General features: G+C 43.6%; 1 protein-coding gene across 4 annotated transcripts in view; it reads right to left on the bottom strand.

Moving 5' to 3' along the window:
• The window catches only part of SMARCC1 (SWI/SNF related, matrix associated, actin dependent regulator of chromatin subfamily c member 1), a 77,863-nt gene that overhangs the window by 18,217 nt on the left and 42,446 nt on the right, over positions 1 to 17,200 (bottom strand). For all 4 annotated transcript variants that reach the window (XM_068235301.1, XM_068235302.1, XM_068235303.1 and 1 more), the window contains exons 12-21: positions 13,961 to 14,020; positions 10,735 to 10,772; positions 10,332 to 10,453; positions 10,170 to 10,241; positions 8,772 to 8,885; positions 8,457 to 8,610; positions 8,266 to 8,379; positions 6,165 to 6,221; positions 5,821 to 6,079; positions 5,525 to 5,686 (exon numbers count right to left, since the gene is read on the bottom strand). In XM_068235301.1, the coding sequence (XP_068091402.1) occupies positions 5,525 to 5,686; positions 5,821 to 6,079; positions 6,165 to 6,221; positions 8,266 to 8,379; positions 8,457 to 8,610; positions 8,772 to 8,885; positions 10,170 to 10,241; positions 10,332 to 10,453; positions 10,735 to 10,772; positions 13,961 to 14,020 (1,152 nt within the window). The remainder of the gene's footprint in view (positions 1 to 5,524; positions 5,687 to 5,820; positions 6,080 to 6,164; positions 6,222 to 8,265; positions 8,380 to 8,456; positions 8,611 to 8,771; positions 8,886 to 10,169; positions 10,242 to 10,331; positions 10,454 to 10,734; positions 10,773 to 13,960; positions 14,021 to 17,200) is intronic.

The following is a 17,200-nucleotide window of genomic DNA, read 5'->3' as shown; positions in this document are numbered from 1 at the left end:
TGCGGCGAGGGCACAGAACGACTGCCAGGGGCTGGAAGAAGCCCCAGGAAAGTGGAGTTTGTTTTTTTTTTTGCTTTGTTTTTTTAGCTTGGACCTTCACTTTAAATTATAAGATTGTAAATAGTGAAATTGAAAAATGCCCCTTTATTTCCAAATAAAATATTGGCACCATACATTGTAATAACGACTTAATTTAAATGGTCTAATAACCGGGACAAGTGGGCAAATAAAATATGTGGGTTTTAATTACACTAGCATGTATTTTAAAGCTATAATAGCTGAAATCTGAGAAATCATGTTTTTCCAATTTTTTCTTAATATTCCCTTTAAAATGCATTCAGAAAAAAAAAATAATTCTTACCAAAATGTACCACCCAAACAAAGCCTAATTGGTGGTGGAAAAAACAAGATATAGATCAATTCATTGTGATAAGTAGTGATAAAGTTATTGGCGAATGAATGGGAGGTGAAAGTTGCTCAGATGCATAAGGTGAAACGCCACAGAAGGCTGAAGTGGTTAAACAGAAGAGGGAACTAGGAGAAGCTGCAGTATGCTATAGAACATCAGATTAGCTATTGCAGCATGTAGATTAGGAATAATATGGGTGTTAAATTTGTTACAGAATCTAACTTTTTCAAGCAGAGAGAGAAAAAAAGGGAACAGTGTGTGCTAGGCACTGTACATGCACATGTCTATCGCATCATGTCACCTCGGTTGTCCTTTAAAGATGTCCTTAAAGGAGGAAAAAAAAAAAAAGTTTCAGCTAGTTTAGTTTTTGCCGACCTCGGGGTCGGCAGGCCGCATTGCGTACATTTTTACGCATTCCCGCTGGTGCAGGAACATTACCACATACATTTTTTACGCGTAAATGGTTCCATGCGTAAATTTTTACGCGTTGAACGGCTAACGTGTAAAAATGTATGCGTTAATGTTCCTGCACCAGCGGGAATGCGTAAAAAATGTACGCAATGCGTCCCGCCGACCCAGAGGTCGGCAAAAACTAAACTAGCTGACGGAGAGAGATAAGAGCAGTAAGTGACTACGAGGGCACAGGATGGCTGCATGGGGCTGGTAGGAGCCCCGGGTAAGCAAAACCCTTTTTTTTTTTTTTGGCCTGATGACTCCTTTAAAGAACAACTGACCGGAGAAGGGTGGAGGATGCTATACGTGTTTCCTTTTAGACCATGCACATTGCCTGGCTGCCCCGCTGATCCTCTGCCTCTAATACTTTAGGCTTTAGACCCTGAACAAGCATGTGGATCAAATGTATCTGACAAGATTAGCCACATGTTTGTTTCAGGTGTGTGATTCAGACACTACTGGTGCCAAAGAGATCAGCTGTACTGCCAAGGAAATAAATATTGCAACCTCCATACATTTACCTTAATGTTCCTTTTCAGACCTCAGACCTTTGTTTCCCATTTGCTGACTGAACTCTGGCAGCCATTTACCATCTACTTTCTGTGGTTTATACTGTAATGCAGAGATGTTGGCAAATGTAGTCTGGTATCTATTCTTCTTGCTTGTGGTGTCACATGGTTATTGCTGATTGACCCACCCTCCAAGCTCACTTTATTAAGCTGCAGTAAAGTTACAAATACACATGAAAACCTTATCCTGTCTGATGCTGTGTTTCTACCTTCATATTTACACATCATCCTGGCTGCTATTAGAATTTACTTTGTTCAATTTTGAGTTTTGTTGGGCTTTAAAAGCAGCAGACAGCCATACTATTCCAGGAAAATTACCCCCACATATATAGGTAGATGAACACTTGTCCCACTTACATATGTATTCTACTGTCCACGTTTTGATTTCAGAGATTTTTATATAGTAAACAGAAGTATTCCAGGCATTTTCCATATTTACTGCCTCTGACTGAAGTCAATCCTGATGTAAGTTCCTCCCTTACTCTTTTTTTTCTTATTGTATAAAGAGACAGAAAATCGGCACCAGATGTCATCAAACTGGCAGCTCAGGAGCCCTTGGTGCAAAAACAGTCGTGCCTCCAAATTTGCAGATATTCAGACCATCAAAAAAGTATTGGAAGTTCTGGCCCCTCACTGATACCGGCAGCCAATGGCCGGGCGGGGGAAGTGACGCAAGTCCTTACAAGTCACATGACGGCTGTCATGCGACGCAGTGGGAAATCCCAATACGCATACCCAGTCAAGGGGGCGTGTTCTCTCGCAGGCGGACTGACTGGTCGGGGCGGCGCTTCAATGTGGCGCACGGTTGGCAGTGGGAGGCTACTACAGTGCTGGGTAAGACCTAATCAATATTTGTTTTGTGTGTATATATACACTGTATTTCTGTGCCACTTTTGTATAATCTTGCCTCTGAAGAAGCAGGCCTTTCCTGCGAAACGGCTGTAAGGCCAAAGGTTTGACATATGTATGTTTTGATGGTGTCAGGAGCTTAATAAAAGGTGACTTGCATTTCAACCGGTGCCCGGAACTTCCAATACTTTGATGCTTTTTTTTTTCTCCTGCCTGAAATGGTATGCATTGGCAGCCCTCCTTCCCACTGAGCCCTTTATCTAGTAAGTGCCCTGTCATATCTACAGTTGTGTTCAAATTTATTCAATCCCCACTGAAATTGAGTGTTTTGGCCAGTTTGATTTTGATCATTTCAGTCATCTTGTTCACAATTAAATCGAAGAGGCACTTGTAAGTCAGACAAACATAACATTTATAATGAAATAACCACAAATGTCTTTTCTGTGCTGACATTATCAGTTTTATTCAACCCCCAAGTGACATTCATTCTTAGTACTTAGTACAACATCCTTTTCCAGTTATAACAGCTTTTAAGCGTGAAGCATAGCTTGACACAAGTGTCTTGCAGCGATCTACGGGTATCTTAGCCCATTCTTTATGGGTAAAAGCCTCCAGTTCTGTCACATTCATAGGCTTGCGCGCTGCAACTGCTTTCTTTAAGTCTCACCAGAGGTTCTCAATCAGATTTAAGTCTGGTGACTGCGATGGCCACTCCAAAATGTTCCAGCCTTTAATCTGCAACCTAGTGAACTTTGAGGTATGCTTGGGATCATTGTCCTGTTGAAAGGTCCAACATCGCCCAAGCCTCAGGTTTGTGACGGACTGCATCACATTTTCATCCAATATCTCCTGGTACTGAAGAGAACTCATGTAACCTTGCACACGCTGAAGCTTACCTGTACCTGCAGAAGCAAAACAGCACCAAAGCATGATTGACCCCCCGCCATGCTTCACAGTAGGCAAGGTGTTCTTTTCTTCAAAGGCCTTGTTCTTCCTCCTCCAAACAGTGTTGATCCATGGGCCCACACAGTTCTAATTTTGTTGCATCAGTCCACAGAACACTATCCCAAAACTTTTGTGGTTTGTCCACATGACTTTTGGCATACTGCAGTCGACTCTTATTCTTTGGAGACAGCAAGGAGGTGTGCCTGGGAGTTCTGGCATGGAGGCGTTCATTATGCAGTGTGCGCCTTATTGTCTGAGCTGAAACTTCAATACCCGCATCTGACAAATTTTTTTCAGTTCCTCAGCAGTCACACGGGGACTTTTCTCCACTTTGCGCTTCAGGTATTGCACAGCAGTCGAAGTCAGCATCTTTCTGCCTCAACCAGGTAACGTTTCAACAGTGCCTTTTGCCTTGAATTTGCGAATGGACGCTTCCTATGGCGTCTCTTGGTATGTTTAACATCTTTGCAATCTTCTTATAGCCATTGCCCTTCCTGTGAAGATAAATCACCTCTTCTCTTGTCCTCCTGGACCATTCTCTTGACTTCACCATGTTTGTAAACACACCAGTAAATGTCTAGAAGGAGCGGAGTATCACAGTCATTTTAAATCTGCCTAATTGGTGCTTATTATGCTTGGATTGCTGCTCCTTAAAATCCACAGGTGTTTTCAGTACCTGATCGGAAACACTTGAATGAACCTCTGTTCTTAAAGAGTAACTGTCGGGCATAAAATAAAAAATCAATTTTTTTTTTATCTGGTAAACAAGTAATAAGGATGCTAACCAGGCAATCCAAACGTTAAAATCACTATTACTTTTCTTGTTTATAAATGATCATTCCCCAGTTTACCTGACTCTTATTTGGTACGTTGCCGCACAAAGGAAGCTGAGGGCATGCTGGGTTGTCCTTTTTTGCTTCTGTACATTAGTTAAGTCTGAGGGAAAATAAAGAAGCAAAAAAAAAGACAACCCAGCATGCTCTGCAAGTTCCTTTGTGCGGCAACGTACCAAATAAGAGTCAGGTAAACTGGGGAATGATCATTTATAAACAAGAAAAGTAATAGAGATTTTAACTTTTGGATTGCCTGGTTAGCATCCTTATTACTTGTTTAGCAGATAAAAATAAAGAATTGATTTTTGATTTTATGTCCGACAGTTACACTTTAAGAGTGGTAGTCTTTAAGGGGTTGAATAATTGTGTCAATGAAGAAATCACAAAAAAACATTTAATACTGTATTACAAAAACAATTGATGTCATTTTAGTTGCATTTGCTTCTTTAAAAAGTCCTTGTAAGATTTCACTCACAATTACAAATGTACACTAAATTCCCTAAAACCCTTGGGGGTTGAATAATTTTGAACACAACTGTAACTTGCTTTGTATAGATCGTAATTCAGCAGCTTCTGCAAAGGGGTGAGCTGCATTTCGCTTCTCAGAGTCGTGTCGCACTGAACTGCCCTTAGCCAATCAGTGAGGAGCATGAATGTGGGAGTTGAGAGAACAAGCTTCCCTCTCCCCAGTAATGCACAAGAATTGAGCCAGGCTGAGCGAGATAAGATTCATTACAACCAAAACATGATTAGACTGAAATGCAGGGTCAGGACTGCATAATAAACACAGAGCAGTGGGTAAATGGAATTTGATTGTATGGCTGACAATCCAACTTTAACCTCCCTGGCGGTTAATTTTTTTTTCCCTAATTGAAAAAATCCTTTTTTTTTTAAATTTTTTTTTTGTTTCATGTAAAGCTACCAGAGTGGTAGCTACATGAAACACCACTAGAGGGCGCATGTGGCCCTCTAGTCCGATCGTCGCTGGAATCTATAGCAAACAGGGGAACGCGTATATAACGCGTTCCCCTGTTTGGCTTCTCCTGTCGCCATGGCGACGATCGGGATGACGTCCTGGACGTCAGTCGACGTCCTGACGTCAGTCGACGTCCTGACGTCAGTCGAAGTCCTGACGTCAGGCACACCCGATCCAGCCCATAGCGCTGCCCGGAACTCACTGATCCGGGCAGCGCAGGGCTCTGGCGGGGGGGGGGGCCCTCTTCAGCCGCTGCGTGCGGCCGATCGCCGCAGAGCGGCGGCGATCAAGCTGTGCACGCGGCTAGCAAAGTGCTGGCTGCGCGCACAGCAATTTACAGAATGAAAATCGCCCCACCAGGGGCTGAGATCTCCCCCTTACCGCCAGGGAGGTTAAGCTGAAGCCCACAAATGAAAACTAAAATTGAATCCAGCGCCAAAGACACCTCAGGTTATGTGTGCTGTGTCATGGGACCAGACAGGACACTCACCAGACTTCTCAGGCTCATCAGGGCCTGTTCCTGCTATGCAGCTGCTCTCCAGACCGTAAGAAGGATCCACTTTGCCCAAGGCCTTGGCTGCTTCTTGTACCTTCTTAATATGAGCCTCCACCAGTTCCAGCGGCACCTCTTCCCGCACGCGAGAGAACTCCTCTGAAAAAGAACCGCAAGCAATAAATTCACCACAGCAGCGTGGTAAGCCATTCCCTAACATTTCACATCTTTATGTGTGTGCGACTTAAGACAAGTGAAAGGACATATAGCACACCAGGGATGACCACACCTACCCAGGGCTGCTTTAGCTGCTGCGGCGGCCACCCTGGGGTCCACGACAGAGGCCAGAAAAGCGACCGTGCTCATGACAGGATTGCCAGACTGGCTGAAGGGAACTGGTTGGTAGGCTAGAGGACCCAGGGAGGCGTCTGAGTTCTCCAGGTAAGGGTCCTCGATGGGCAGCCGCAGGAAGTGCAGAATACATTCATCCTGAGTGCGGCTTCCTACGTGCTCCGAAACCTTATTCCAGTCATCTTTATACATCTCCAATGCCTGCAAAGACCACACAGAGAACATTGCTCAAGAGAACCATCCTCACATAGCGTCACACTAGCCCTTCCACGTCACATGGTCTCACCTCCAAGAGCAGCAGCGTCTCCTGTTCTGTCCATTCTCGTCCAGCGCTGGCCGACTTCTGTGGGTCAAAACGACAGACATTTGGCAATGCAGACAGTGTGCTTTCGGACTCAAATTTTATTAGAACTTTCTATGGGCTAAATTATGGATACTCAACAGTAGAAATAAAGCAGCGCTCAATGTACATAAATTTATACAGAACTCCTATACACTAAAACATGTATAGACGACAAAAGTTCATATAGAACTGTTAGCGCCCACTCCAAGGGCGGATAGCTCTAGTTAGAGGCGTGTGTATCTTCAACAAACATTAAACAGGTTTTCTAGTAGCGCTCAACAGATCACCACACTTGAATATCACTATGGGGTTCCACCCCCCCCCCCCCTTTCATAGGGCAACTCACCGGAAGATGCGGCCCAGACCGGCCCGATATCGCCTCTGGGGCATAAGGCCACCCCACTGCCTCCAACCGGCAATCACCAACTGCTCACTGTCGTCTAAAAATGTGAGGAGAAGCTTCCATAGCGTAAAAGTATTTTATTATAAAAAAATGGTGACTTACACCTTTAAAATTAATTGTCAAGCCAGTTATACAACTGGGTGACATGCATTAAAAAATATATACCACAGAAACCTTTAGTGATTGTTACAGGGTTCGCGGTATGCGGCAAAACTATGTACGGTGGAATGGGGGGGTGATTTATTTGACACTCCAAACACCACCGCTCACCGACCGCTTAGAAACACACAGACGCCACTCCGCTCAAGTTCGTTGCAACACCGGCCGCGTCCAGCCAGCGTTGCGTATGATGTTATCACTCCGTAGCTCCGCGAACCCTATAACAATCACTAAGGGTTTCTGTGATATATATTTTTTAATGCATGTCACGTAGTTGTACAACTGGCTTGACAATTTTAAAGGTTTAAGTCACCATTTTTTCATAATAAAATACACTTTTACGCTATGGAAGCTCCTTCTCACATTTTTTTTTAGATGACAGTGAGCAGTTGGCGGTTGCCGGTTGGAGGCAGTGGGGTGGCCTTATACCCCAGAGGTGATATCGGGCCGGTCTGGGCCGCATCTTCCGGTGAGTTGCTCTACGAAGGGGGGGGGGACCCCATAGTGATATTCAAGTGTGATTAACTGTTGATGAGCGCTACTAGAAAACCTGTTTAATGTAAATTATGGATACTACCTATGCCCCATCGCAGTGAACAATGAGGCTACAAACAAGTAGCCTTCTAATCACTTTGTGCTGTTATTGCACCACTTACAAGAATTCACCACTGCCTTGTCCTTTCTCTGATGATGCAAATTATGACATCACCAGACGGCGTGAAGCACGCTGCAAGACTAGAGGCACTCCGCCCACTGCCTGAGCGGTATAAAGGAGGTGGACCAGGTGTGCTGTTACATGTAGCGAGGGGGCAGGGCTAAACCGCACTTTATACTGCCAGCTTCCATGGCAATGTGAACCAAGGGGAGGAGCAAAAGCAGAAACAAATATTCAGTGACCAAAGCTTTTTTTATCCCAAGGTTTCACTTTTTTTTTTTTTTTTTTTTTTAATACCTAAACTTTCTGATCACTTGTCAAATCCAAGTAAGCAGAATAAAAACACTTATCTTAACGTTCAGAAATTAATAAGGGGCATTACGAGATTGTATTTTTGTGGTTGGAAAAGGTCAATAAGATGTTAAAAATTCCTGCTTACATCCAAATTTAATGCAAACTTTGTGTAGCTTGGAATGGTCTGTTCCTAAGCTATTACTATTGGCCAATGAAGGGCACATGTAGGCTCGTGGACCAATCAGGAGGCAACTGGCTAAGCATGGGTTACAGTGATCTGATAAAAACGAAATATAGGAGGGTCACCCAGAAAGTAACAGTAGTTTGCTTTTATCTGCCACATAATGTATTCTTTCTGTGCAGTGTATCTTGTCTCTGTCAGGTTAACCTCTTCTCTCCCCGCACTGTTCCTCACATGACTGCAGAACGCCGGTAACTGTTTGTTGAGCAGCATTATCATGACCGCCTTGGGTACACTTTAAGCTGGGAAAACCGACAAACACACACTTAGCAGGGCCCACACAAGTCCTCACCTTGGCCAGAGTCTTCTTGGAATAAACCTCCGTCCTCAACCCAAAGTTCTGAAGATCTGTCGGTTTCTCTTTGCTTTTCTCAGGGAAATTCAGCATCTGCTGAGAGGAAGGAATCTAAAAAGATTGTATGCGTGTGAGTAACATCGCACCATCAGCAGGAAGACCAGGAAAAACGTAACTCCGATTTCTACCTGTGGCGTCCTCAGGTGAAGCGGTACCAGGCCAGACGGCGTGTCCGCTAACACATTGAAGTGAGGCGTCGGAGGAGGACCCATGGCCATCGGCCGGGAATCTGCATCCACCTGGTAATTCACCAGCCCCCACTGCTCCAGGAACGCATGGACTCTGCAACCAATGAGGATTAATAGTTTATGGTCAAAGGTGATGCTAACAGTCAGCCTCATTTGTAGTGAGAAGAAAAACATCAAATCTTGAAAAGGGATTCCAGGTAATCCACTAAATAAAGATATCTCATTTTCCCTTTCCTTGGCAGTGTAGACACTGACCTCATGATGGCGCACACATCTCCTGTCAAGTTCCTGCGGCAGGCTGTGCTAGTGAGGTACTCCTGGGGGTTCAGTCGGTAAGTATCGATAATGAAGTTTCGATAGGCCAGATATCTGAGGAACAGACAGAACCTCTATTAGATTAAAGTTGGTAAATTTCAGCCAAGGGGGCTACAGAAAAGAACAAACTTACAAAGAATCGGGTCAATGTGTAAAAGTTACTATTAAAGTAGAACTAAACTCAGAACTCCCTCTCTGCTCTAACAGATTATCTGCAGTATAATAACCTTTATGGAAAAAAAAATCATTACAATTTACGGAAGTCCTAAATAACCCCTGCAGTTTAACTTGGTTGGGCACTGCAAAGGTTAAGCCTTGGTGCTTACTTTGTGAGAGCTGCCTGAGCAGAGCTCTCCAGCAGTCTAATCAAGAACAAATTAGACACTCCACAGCCTGTACCCGTTGCCTCTCTGATGATGTGCCTTTGTAACAGGTTTTAACTGGAATTTCAATAAAGCCTACGTTATTGGATGTGTGCATCCACTCTCTCTCCTTTGAGGATTGTACAGACGAATTGGTGAGCAGCTCTCCTAGCAGGCCCGGAGTTACATCACAGGAGCCTATAGGCACAGCTTTCCTAGCACCCTAGACTTTGCCCCTCATGAACCTACAAACCCCCACCGAACTGCACCGTAACTGTGCTTGCTGCCCCAGCTGTCACTTCTCCCTTACTTCCCCTGCCCGTCATAGGCAACTAAAAGTGTCCCTTAGCATTAGGTAGCCAGAGGTATCCGTAGTATTAGTTAGCTAGAGGTGCTCCAACTGAAGGGAGATCCTGAAAGTGGAATGCCAAGAGCTGGGTGAGTAACCTCTCTTTTACGCTCTGCTTGGGGCTCTGCATAGAAAAGAAGGGAGGGAGGCACTATGGGAGGGGAGTAAGCCGCCTTTCCATCATCAGGCGCCTGTAGGCATGTGCCTACAATGCCTTATGGTAAATCCAGCCCTCCCTCCTATTATCTTAGCGCTGGTCTTGTACGCCAGACCTCTTGTACTGACATTGGTAGCCTGTTGCTTCTGCTCAGGCTCCGATCTATATACCGGCGTTGGTCCAGTGCTGTAGTGCCGAGCAGTGGTGGTGGCAGAGGACCCGAAAGGTGGTGGTGGCGACAGCGGAACAGATGCACAACTGAGTAAATGGAAAATAGTGACGGGGAACAGCACATCCAATCAAGATACACTTGGAACCTAGCCTTAGATTAGCAGGGTGAACCTAAGCAGAAATTTCTCTGCTTCCAAGTCAACACCTGAGCAACTCCAGGGAGCCGAATTTGCCCGAGCAAATCGCAAGCCGGGCAGACAGGACACCTAGGTCTACCATTTGCCACCAGGAACACTTACATCTCAGGGGTCTTTGACTTGTTCTTGCCGTTGAAGAATTCTGGAAGAGCGCGGCGTTCAATAACATGAATGCTGGAGGAAGAAGAGACACACAGATGAAGAATCCCATCTAGAGAGGAACAGTAAATTATCAACACGTATTATTCACGACAGAAGCTGCACCTGTTGTAATCGAACCAGGCTGCATAGCTGGGAATGATGATGTGGTTTGTCTGCTCCGTCACATTGTCTTCGCTGTTATCGATCATCCTGCTCTGATCGCCTCGGCTGGGATCCTCATCCTCCTATAGACGGGAGGGAAGGAGCATAACGCAGTCAGCATGTGTGCTTTACATTCCCCCTACCCCTGGAAGCCATATACAAAGATATCAAACGTGACGACAAAGGATCGTCAATGAGGTGGATTATGCAGCTTGAAAATGGACCATTCTAACTCTATTTTGGCAGGATTTGATTGGTCCATTTTAAGGCTGCATACATTTGCCTAATCCTGCATTGATTTGGAATTACTTGCACCTTATTGACCATCCCTAGTGGTGGCTGATAGTATTTACAGAGGACTCACCTTTCCACTGGCGGCAACAGCCTCCTCCTCCTGCTCATCTGCGGAACACAGAAGAAAATCAGTGACTAAGATTACTACGGAGTACACAGAACATGCAAGACAATATCCCAGTATCAAGAAGCAATAGCGCAGTAACAAACCTACCACCACAACAGTCCTATACAACCACAACAGCATAAAACCACAACAAAATACCTCAAAACAAAAATACTGTAACAATTACCCAATACAAAAGAATACCAGAACCACACTCCAGGAGGAAGGGTCAGTGACACAATATATCAGCATTACAAAAGACTAATACAGCAATAACAAAAACTACCACAACATAACAGCCCAATAAGGAAAAAAAAAACAAAACAAAAAAACATTCATGAGAATACACCGATAACACAAATACCATCCAATTATTGAGATATTGGCCTCGATTCATCATTGTCTTTGAGATAACTTTTTCCAGTTTGTTAAATTACCGAATTCGAAGTTTAGCGATTTCTAGTTGTATTCATCAAGGTTTTTCCTCATTCGGTGTGAATTCGATAACAATTCGGTAACGATTCGGTAACGTGTCGATATTTCCATTTTACAGTGGTACTTTAACACAAGGCCATAAGATTCCCATGGAATTGTGGGTAAAAGGCAGTCCTTTGAGCACTACGTAGCAACATTCTGAATAGGGCTTTACACCTGGACCAGGATTCTGGAAGTGGTTGGGACAATCCCACAATGTGATAGGAGCCTTTTCTAAAAAATATATACTGCAGCTAGCAAATTAGTTAACCCTGACACTGCCTGTGTTCTCTTACAAGATGATTCAAGAGAAATGCAGATGTCCAGTTATAGCAAATAAATCTATTCTCTTACAAATGTATATGGTTGCAGACCTTATTCCTGCCCTTCTGCGCCTTTGAATCACTCTCAGCTGATACATAACCACTTCAAATGGCTCCATCTTCCCTGTCAGCAATGATCTGACAGGAATAACGACAGAGCAGTGATGGAGATAACTAATCCTAAATGTAACGCTAAACCACGCCCACTTTCTTTTTCATGAATTGCACTTTCTTCCGTTTTAGCGAATCGTTACCGAATCGTTACCGAATGTTCGCTAACAGCTGTAGATAACTTTGATGAATCCTGAAATGAAGTTAACAAATTCGGTATTTTACCAAACTGTTGTTAACAAATTTGCTAAGTGTTGATGAATCGAGGCCATAGTTACATAGTTATTTTGGTTGAAAAAAGACATACGTCCATCGAGTTCAACCAGTACAAAGTACAACACCAGCCTGCTCCCTCACATATCCCTGCTGATCCAGAGGAAGGCGAAAAAACCCCCACAAGGCATGGTCCAATTAGCCCCTAAAGGGAAAATTCCTTCCCGACTCCAGATGGCAATCAGATAAAATCCCTGGATCAACATCATTAGGCATAACCTAGTAATTGTAGCCATGGATGTCTTTCAACGCAAGGAAAGCGTTGATGAGATAAGATAGACATGGCCTCGATTCCTCATTGTCTTTGAGATAACTTTTTCCAGTTTGTTAAATTACCGAATTCGAAGTTTAGCGATTTCTAGTTGTATTCATCAAGGTTTTTCGGCATTCGGTGTGAATTCGATAACAATTCGGTAAACATTCGGTAACGTGTCGATATTTCCATTTTACAGCGGTAATTTAACACAAGGCCATAAGATTCCCATGGAATTGTGGGTAAAAGGCAGTCCTTCGAGCACTACGTAGCAACATTCTGAATAGGGCTTTACACCTGGACCAGGATTCTGGAAGTGGTTGGGACAATCCCACAATTTGATAGGAGCATTTTCTAAAACATTATAGTGCAGCTAGCAAATTAGTTAACCCTGACACTGCCTGTGTTCTCTTACAAGATGATTCAAGAGAAATGCAGATGTCGTGTTATAGCAAATAAATCTATTCTCTTACAAATGTATATGGTTGCAGACCTTATTCTTGCCCTTCTGCGCCTTTGGATCACTATCAGCTGATACATAACCACTTCAAATGGCTCCATCTTCTCTGTCAGCAATGATCTGACAGGAATAACGACAGAGAAGTGAAGGAGATAACTAATCCTAAATGTAACGCTAAACCACGCCCACTTTCTTTTTCATGAATTGCACTTTATTCCGTTTTAGCGAATCGTTACCGAATGTTCGCTAACAGCTGTAGATAACTTTGATGAATCCTGAAATGAAGTTAACAAATTCGGTATTTTACCAAACTGTTGTTAACAAATTTGCTAAGTGTTGATGAATCGAGGCCATTGTATCAATAACCAACTGTTTTTCAATTTGTAATAGGAGCATTTAATAACATACAACGCTCAGACCTGTCGCTATGTCTCTACCCAGATGACAGATCTGGATTTAGGTGGTCATACGCAAGTCATTTCTGATTGAGAGTGCGGTATTTAGTCTTTATATATCGCCATCATCTACCGCAGCCCTGTACAGAGTTTGACTTACCACTTAACTGTCCCCCAGAGGGGCTCATAATTTAATCCCTACCATAGATAGATATATATATATATAGATATATATATATATAGATATATAGATATATATATATATAGATATATATATATATAGATATATAGATATATATATATATATATATATATATATATATATATATATATATATATATATATATATATATATATATATATGTATCGTGTAGTATATCATAGTCTAGGGAATTTTTTTTTAAACCAATTAACTTGCCAGTATGTTTTTGGGATGTGGGAGGAAACCAAAGTGATCGGATGAAACCCATGCAGACACAGGGAGAACATACAAACTAGGTGCAGATAGTGCCCTGGCTGGGAATTAAACTGGTGCTAACCACTATGCCACCATGTTGTGTTATGTCGTTTTGATCGCTACTGCAATCGTTTAGATTTTCAGAGCACTTTTTTGAATGAATGAGTATTTTTGCTCATTCAAACGGTATTGCGCCAAAAAACGTTACATGCAGCGCGTTTGCAATTTAAAAAAGAAAACACAACGATGCTGTGGGAAAACCCTCATCGGGTTACAGTAGCCAAGCTCTTTTTACAGTGCTCAGAAGAGCTCTTGGTGTTGCACCAGCCCTTTCTGACTATCACTAAATTAGCAGGGCAGCCGTCTAACTAGTTCACAAATAACCTGTGTATGTTTAGTCTGAGGAATAACTGAGGATGCTGACCAGAACGCGACAAGACTTACCCAAATCGGCAACCACTCCTCCCTTCACCGGCGTGTGCTCACTGTCCTTCTTGGGGTTTACTGCACAGTAAAGAATGAAGAACAGTCAGAACATTGCTGATTGCGGGGACAGGTTAGAACCAATTTTACATTACTCGCCCCTCCCCCCATTGTGATAGGCAGATCCGCACATGGTTTCTCAGATATAAAAACAAATAATTTATTCCTTGGCAGGTGATTAATCAATCAAGTCCATTACTCACCTTCCAAATCGGACTAGTCCTGGGCAAAGTTCTAGATCAGCCCAGAAGAACTAAAAGAGGAAGTCACAATTCTAATGCTAGGTACACACCATACAATTTTCTGTTAGACGGCTTGATGATTTCCGTCATGTTTGATCTTATTTTCGATCGTTTTTCTGGTCGATTTCTCATAGAAGAGAATGGAAATTGATAAAATCAATTGGAAAATCGAACATAAAATTGTATGGTGTGTACCAAGCATAACGCTTCACATGACTTTTTTAAGTATATGGACAGGAAGTGACAGAAGGTTCTCATCCTGAACAGTAATAAGACCCGACAAGTCTTCTAACCTTTCCTGTAAAGGCGGCCACACAACTTACAACTTTTCTGTTCAATTTTACTGCAATTCAATGAAAACAATCGTCTAAACAAAAATCAAAAAATGTGTACAACCAAGAATTCTGATCACGTTTCTCGTTTTTCCTGTTTTGTGAGATTGGACAGGTTGGAAATTTCAGACCAACTTTACTATGAACTGTATTGGTGTGTGATAGATTGTCAAATTGTGTTAAACCTAAATTACATGCAACTATTGAGTACATACCAAGCTGTTTGTATAGTCAAAAAGGATGGCATTATCAAAGTGTGTATATATGTATATTACTCATATTTTAACACAAAGTTCAAATGTTTGTCTGTGTTGAAGTTGAACACAATTCAAAATTGGCGTCATTCAAACAACAAAAACTTTAGATATAAAATAAGACTTTGGGATTCCAGTTAACTCATTTTTAGGCTTTGGTCTATAGATACAAGTGATCTATCAAATCAGTTTGTCAGAAATACTGCATAATTCTTATTTTTTATGCATTCAGAATTATGGCTCTATCAAGCGATCATACAGACATTACTGAAATAGCACACAGCCAGCTGATGTCAGAGTAGATGTAGCTTAGGCCTGGGAGAATAAGTTGTGTATTTACCAGGCCATGTGTGTGACTCATAATGTTAGCAGGTGGACTCCTGTATGACTAATATTCTGCATGCAGACATTTGGATAAGACATGAGAAAGTGAAAGCTAAAGTAGACAGTCTATTAGAAACCGAAAGAATCCTGGTAAGGGGCGTGGCCAAGTCCATATGCAAAGCAGGAGCTAGCCTTTTTACAGCCTAACATAGCAGGTTAAATTCAGTTATGCTGTTTTTTGCAATGCTTTAGGAAATCAAGCTCTAGGCATGTGGCATGTAGCGTTTTTGATGCAAAATTTTGGTGGTCCTGAATATGTTGCCAGATATTTTTGCTTCAAAATCTCGATAGTAAACCTAAAGCTGGCCACTAATGATCCAATCTTTTTCATCCAATCTTACCATTTCTATATAATATAAGGTAACTGCCTGAAGTATCCATTCAGTATATTCACTCTGCCTGATGAAAAGATTGGATCATTAGTGGCCACCATAAGTATATAGTCTGAGTATAAAAAAAATTCTGAGCTACATATTTGAACCTATATCCTTAATTATGCTCATTGATATATAGCTGTTGATCTTTTGAACCCAAAGTGAAAATCAACTGATGAGAAAATGACTTTTAGATATCCCATGGTTTTATATTCTACTTAAAGAGACACTGAAGCGAGACTAAATCTCGCTTCAGGTCTTATATATAGCAGGGGCACGTGTGCCCCTGCTAAAACGCCGCTATCCCGCGGCTTAACGGGGGTCCCTTCACCCCCAACCCACCCCCCGCAAACCTGGGTCGGAAAAAGGTCGCTGGAGCTGATCTTCCTGGAGGCAGGGCTAACGGCTGCAGCCCTGCCTCCAGTCGCGTCTATCAGACGCGCATCGCCGCCTCTCCCCCGCCCCTCTCAGTGAAGGAAGACTGAGAGGGGCGGGGGAGAGGCGGAGATACGCGCTGACAGACGCGCATGGGGCAGGGCTGCGGCGGTTAGCCCTGCCCCAACCAGGAAGCGCTCCCCCGCTGCTCGGAGGGGGTTTGGGGGGACAGGGACCCCCGTTAAGCCGCGCTATAGCGGCGTTTTAGCAGGGGCACGCATGCCCCTGCTAGCTATGAGGTCTGAAGCGAGATCTATTCTCGCTTCAGACTCTCTTTAAACAATTGCAAAACCAGATTAAGGGCCCTTTTCCACCTGCAATCGCTAGCGTTCATGCTGAACGCTAGCGATTGCTTAATCGCAAAACCGGCGATTCCCCCGACGTTTGCGGCCGCGATTTTGCTATGCTATGCACTGCATAGCAAAATCGCGGCAATTATCGCTCCGCCGCGCGTTCGACAAAAGCGAATCGCGGTAGTGGAAATGACCTACCGCGATTCCTATGTTAAAAAGCAAACCGTAGCGATTGTAAAATCGCTAGCGGTTTGCGGTTTTGCGATTCAGCCAGCGCAAACGCGCTGGTGGAAAAGGGCCCTAAATGTAAGGTTGCGTCAGCGCAGCGGCAGCCTATTAAAGTGTACCAGAGACAATAGAACATAAAAGTTTCTGGGGCTTCCTCCAGCCCCATGCGCATGGATTACTCCCACGCCACTGTCCTCAGCCTTTTCCTGTGCCGGTACCGGGTACCTTAACTTCAGCCAGTCGGCGCAACAGAAGTGCGCCCTTTACGTATCTCTCCGGCAGTCGCCAGAGATACGTAGAGGACGCACGTCTCTTGCGCAGACAGGCGGCGACTGGCTGAAGTTACAGGACTCGGTACCGAAGAGGGAGAAGACGGAGGACGGCAGCATAGGAGCGATCGGGGCGCATGAGGCTAGAGGCTAGAGGAAGCCCCAGATATGTATAAATCTTTTGTTCTATGGTCTCTGGTATCCTTTAAAGTGAACCTTAAGCCAGAAAAAAAAAAACTGAGTTTTACTTACCTCGGGCTTCTACCAGCCCCCTGCAGCAGTCCTGTGCCCTCGGAGCCACTCACTAATCCTCTGGTCCCCCGCTGCCAGCTAGTTTCGTTTTTGCCGACATTCCCAACTGCAATTAGCGCTATTGCGGGCCGCAACGCG

Source organism: Hyperolius riggenbachi, chromosome 5 (genome assembly GCF_040937935.1).
Source record: "Hyperolius riggenbachi isolate aHypRig1 chromosome 5, aHypRig1.pri, whole genome shotgun sequence".
Taxonomy (NCBI): Eukaryota; Metazoa; Chordata; class Amphibia; order Anura; family Hyperoliidae; genus Hyperolius; species Hyperolius riggenbachi.
This window is presented reverse-complemented; position numbering and strand designations above follow the sequence as displayed.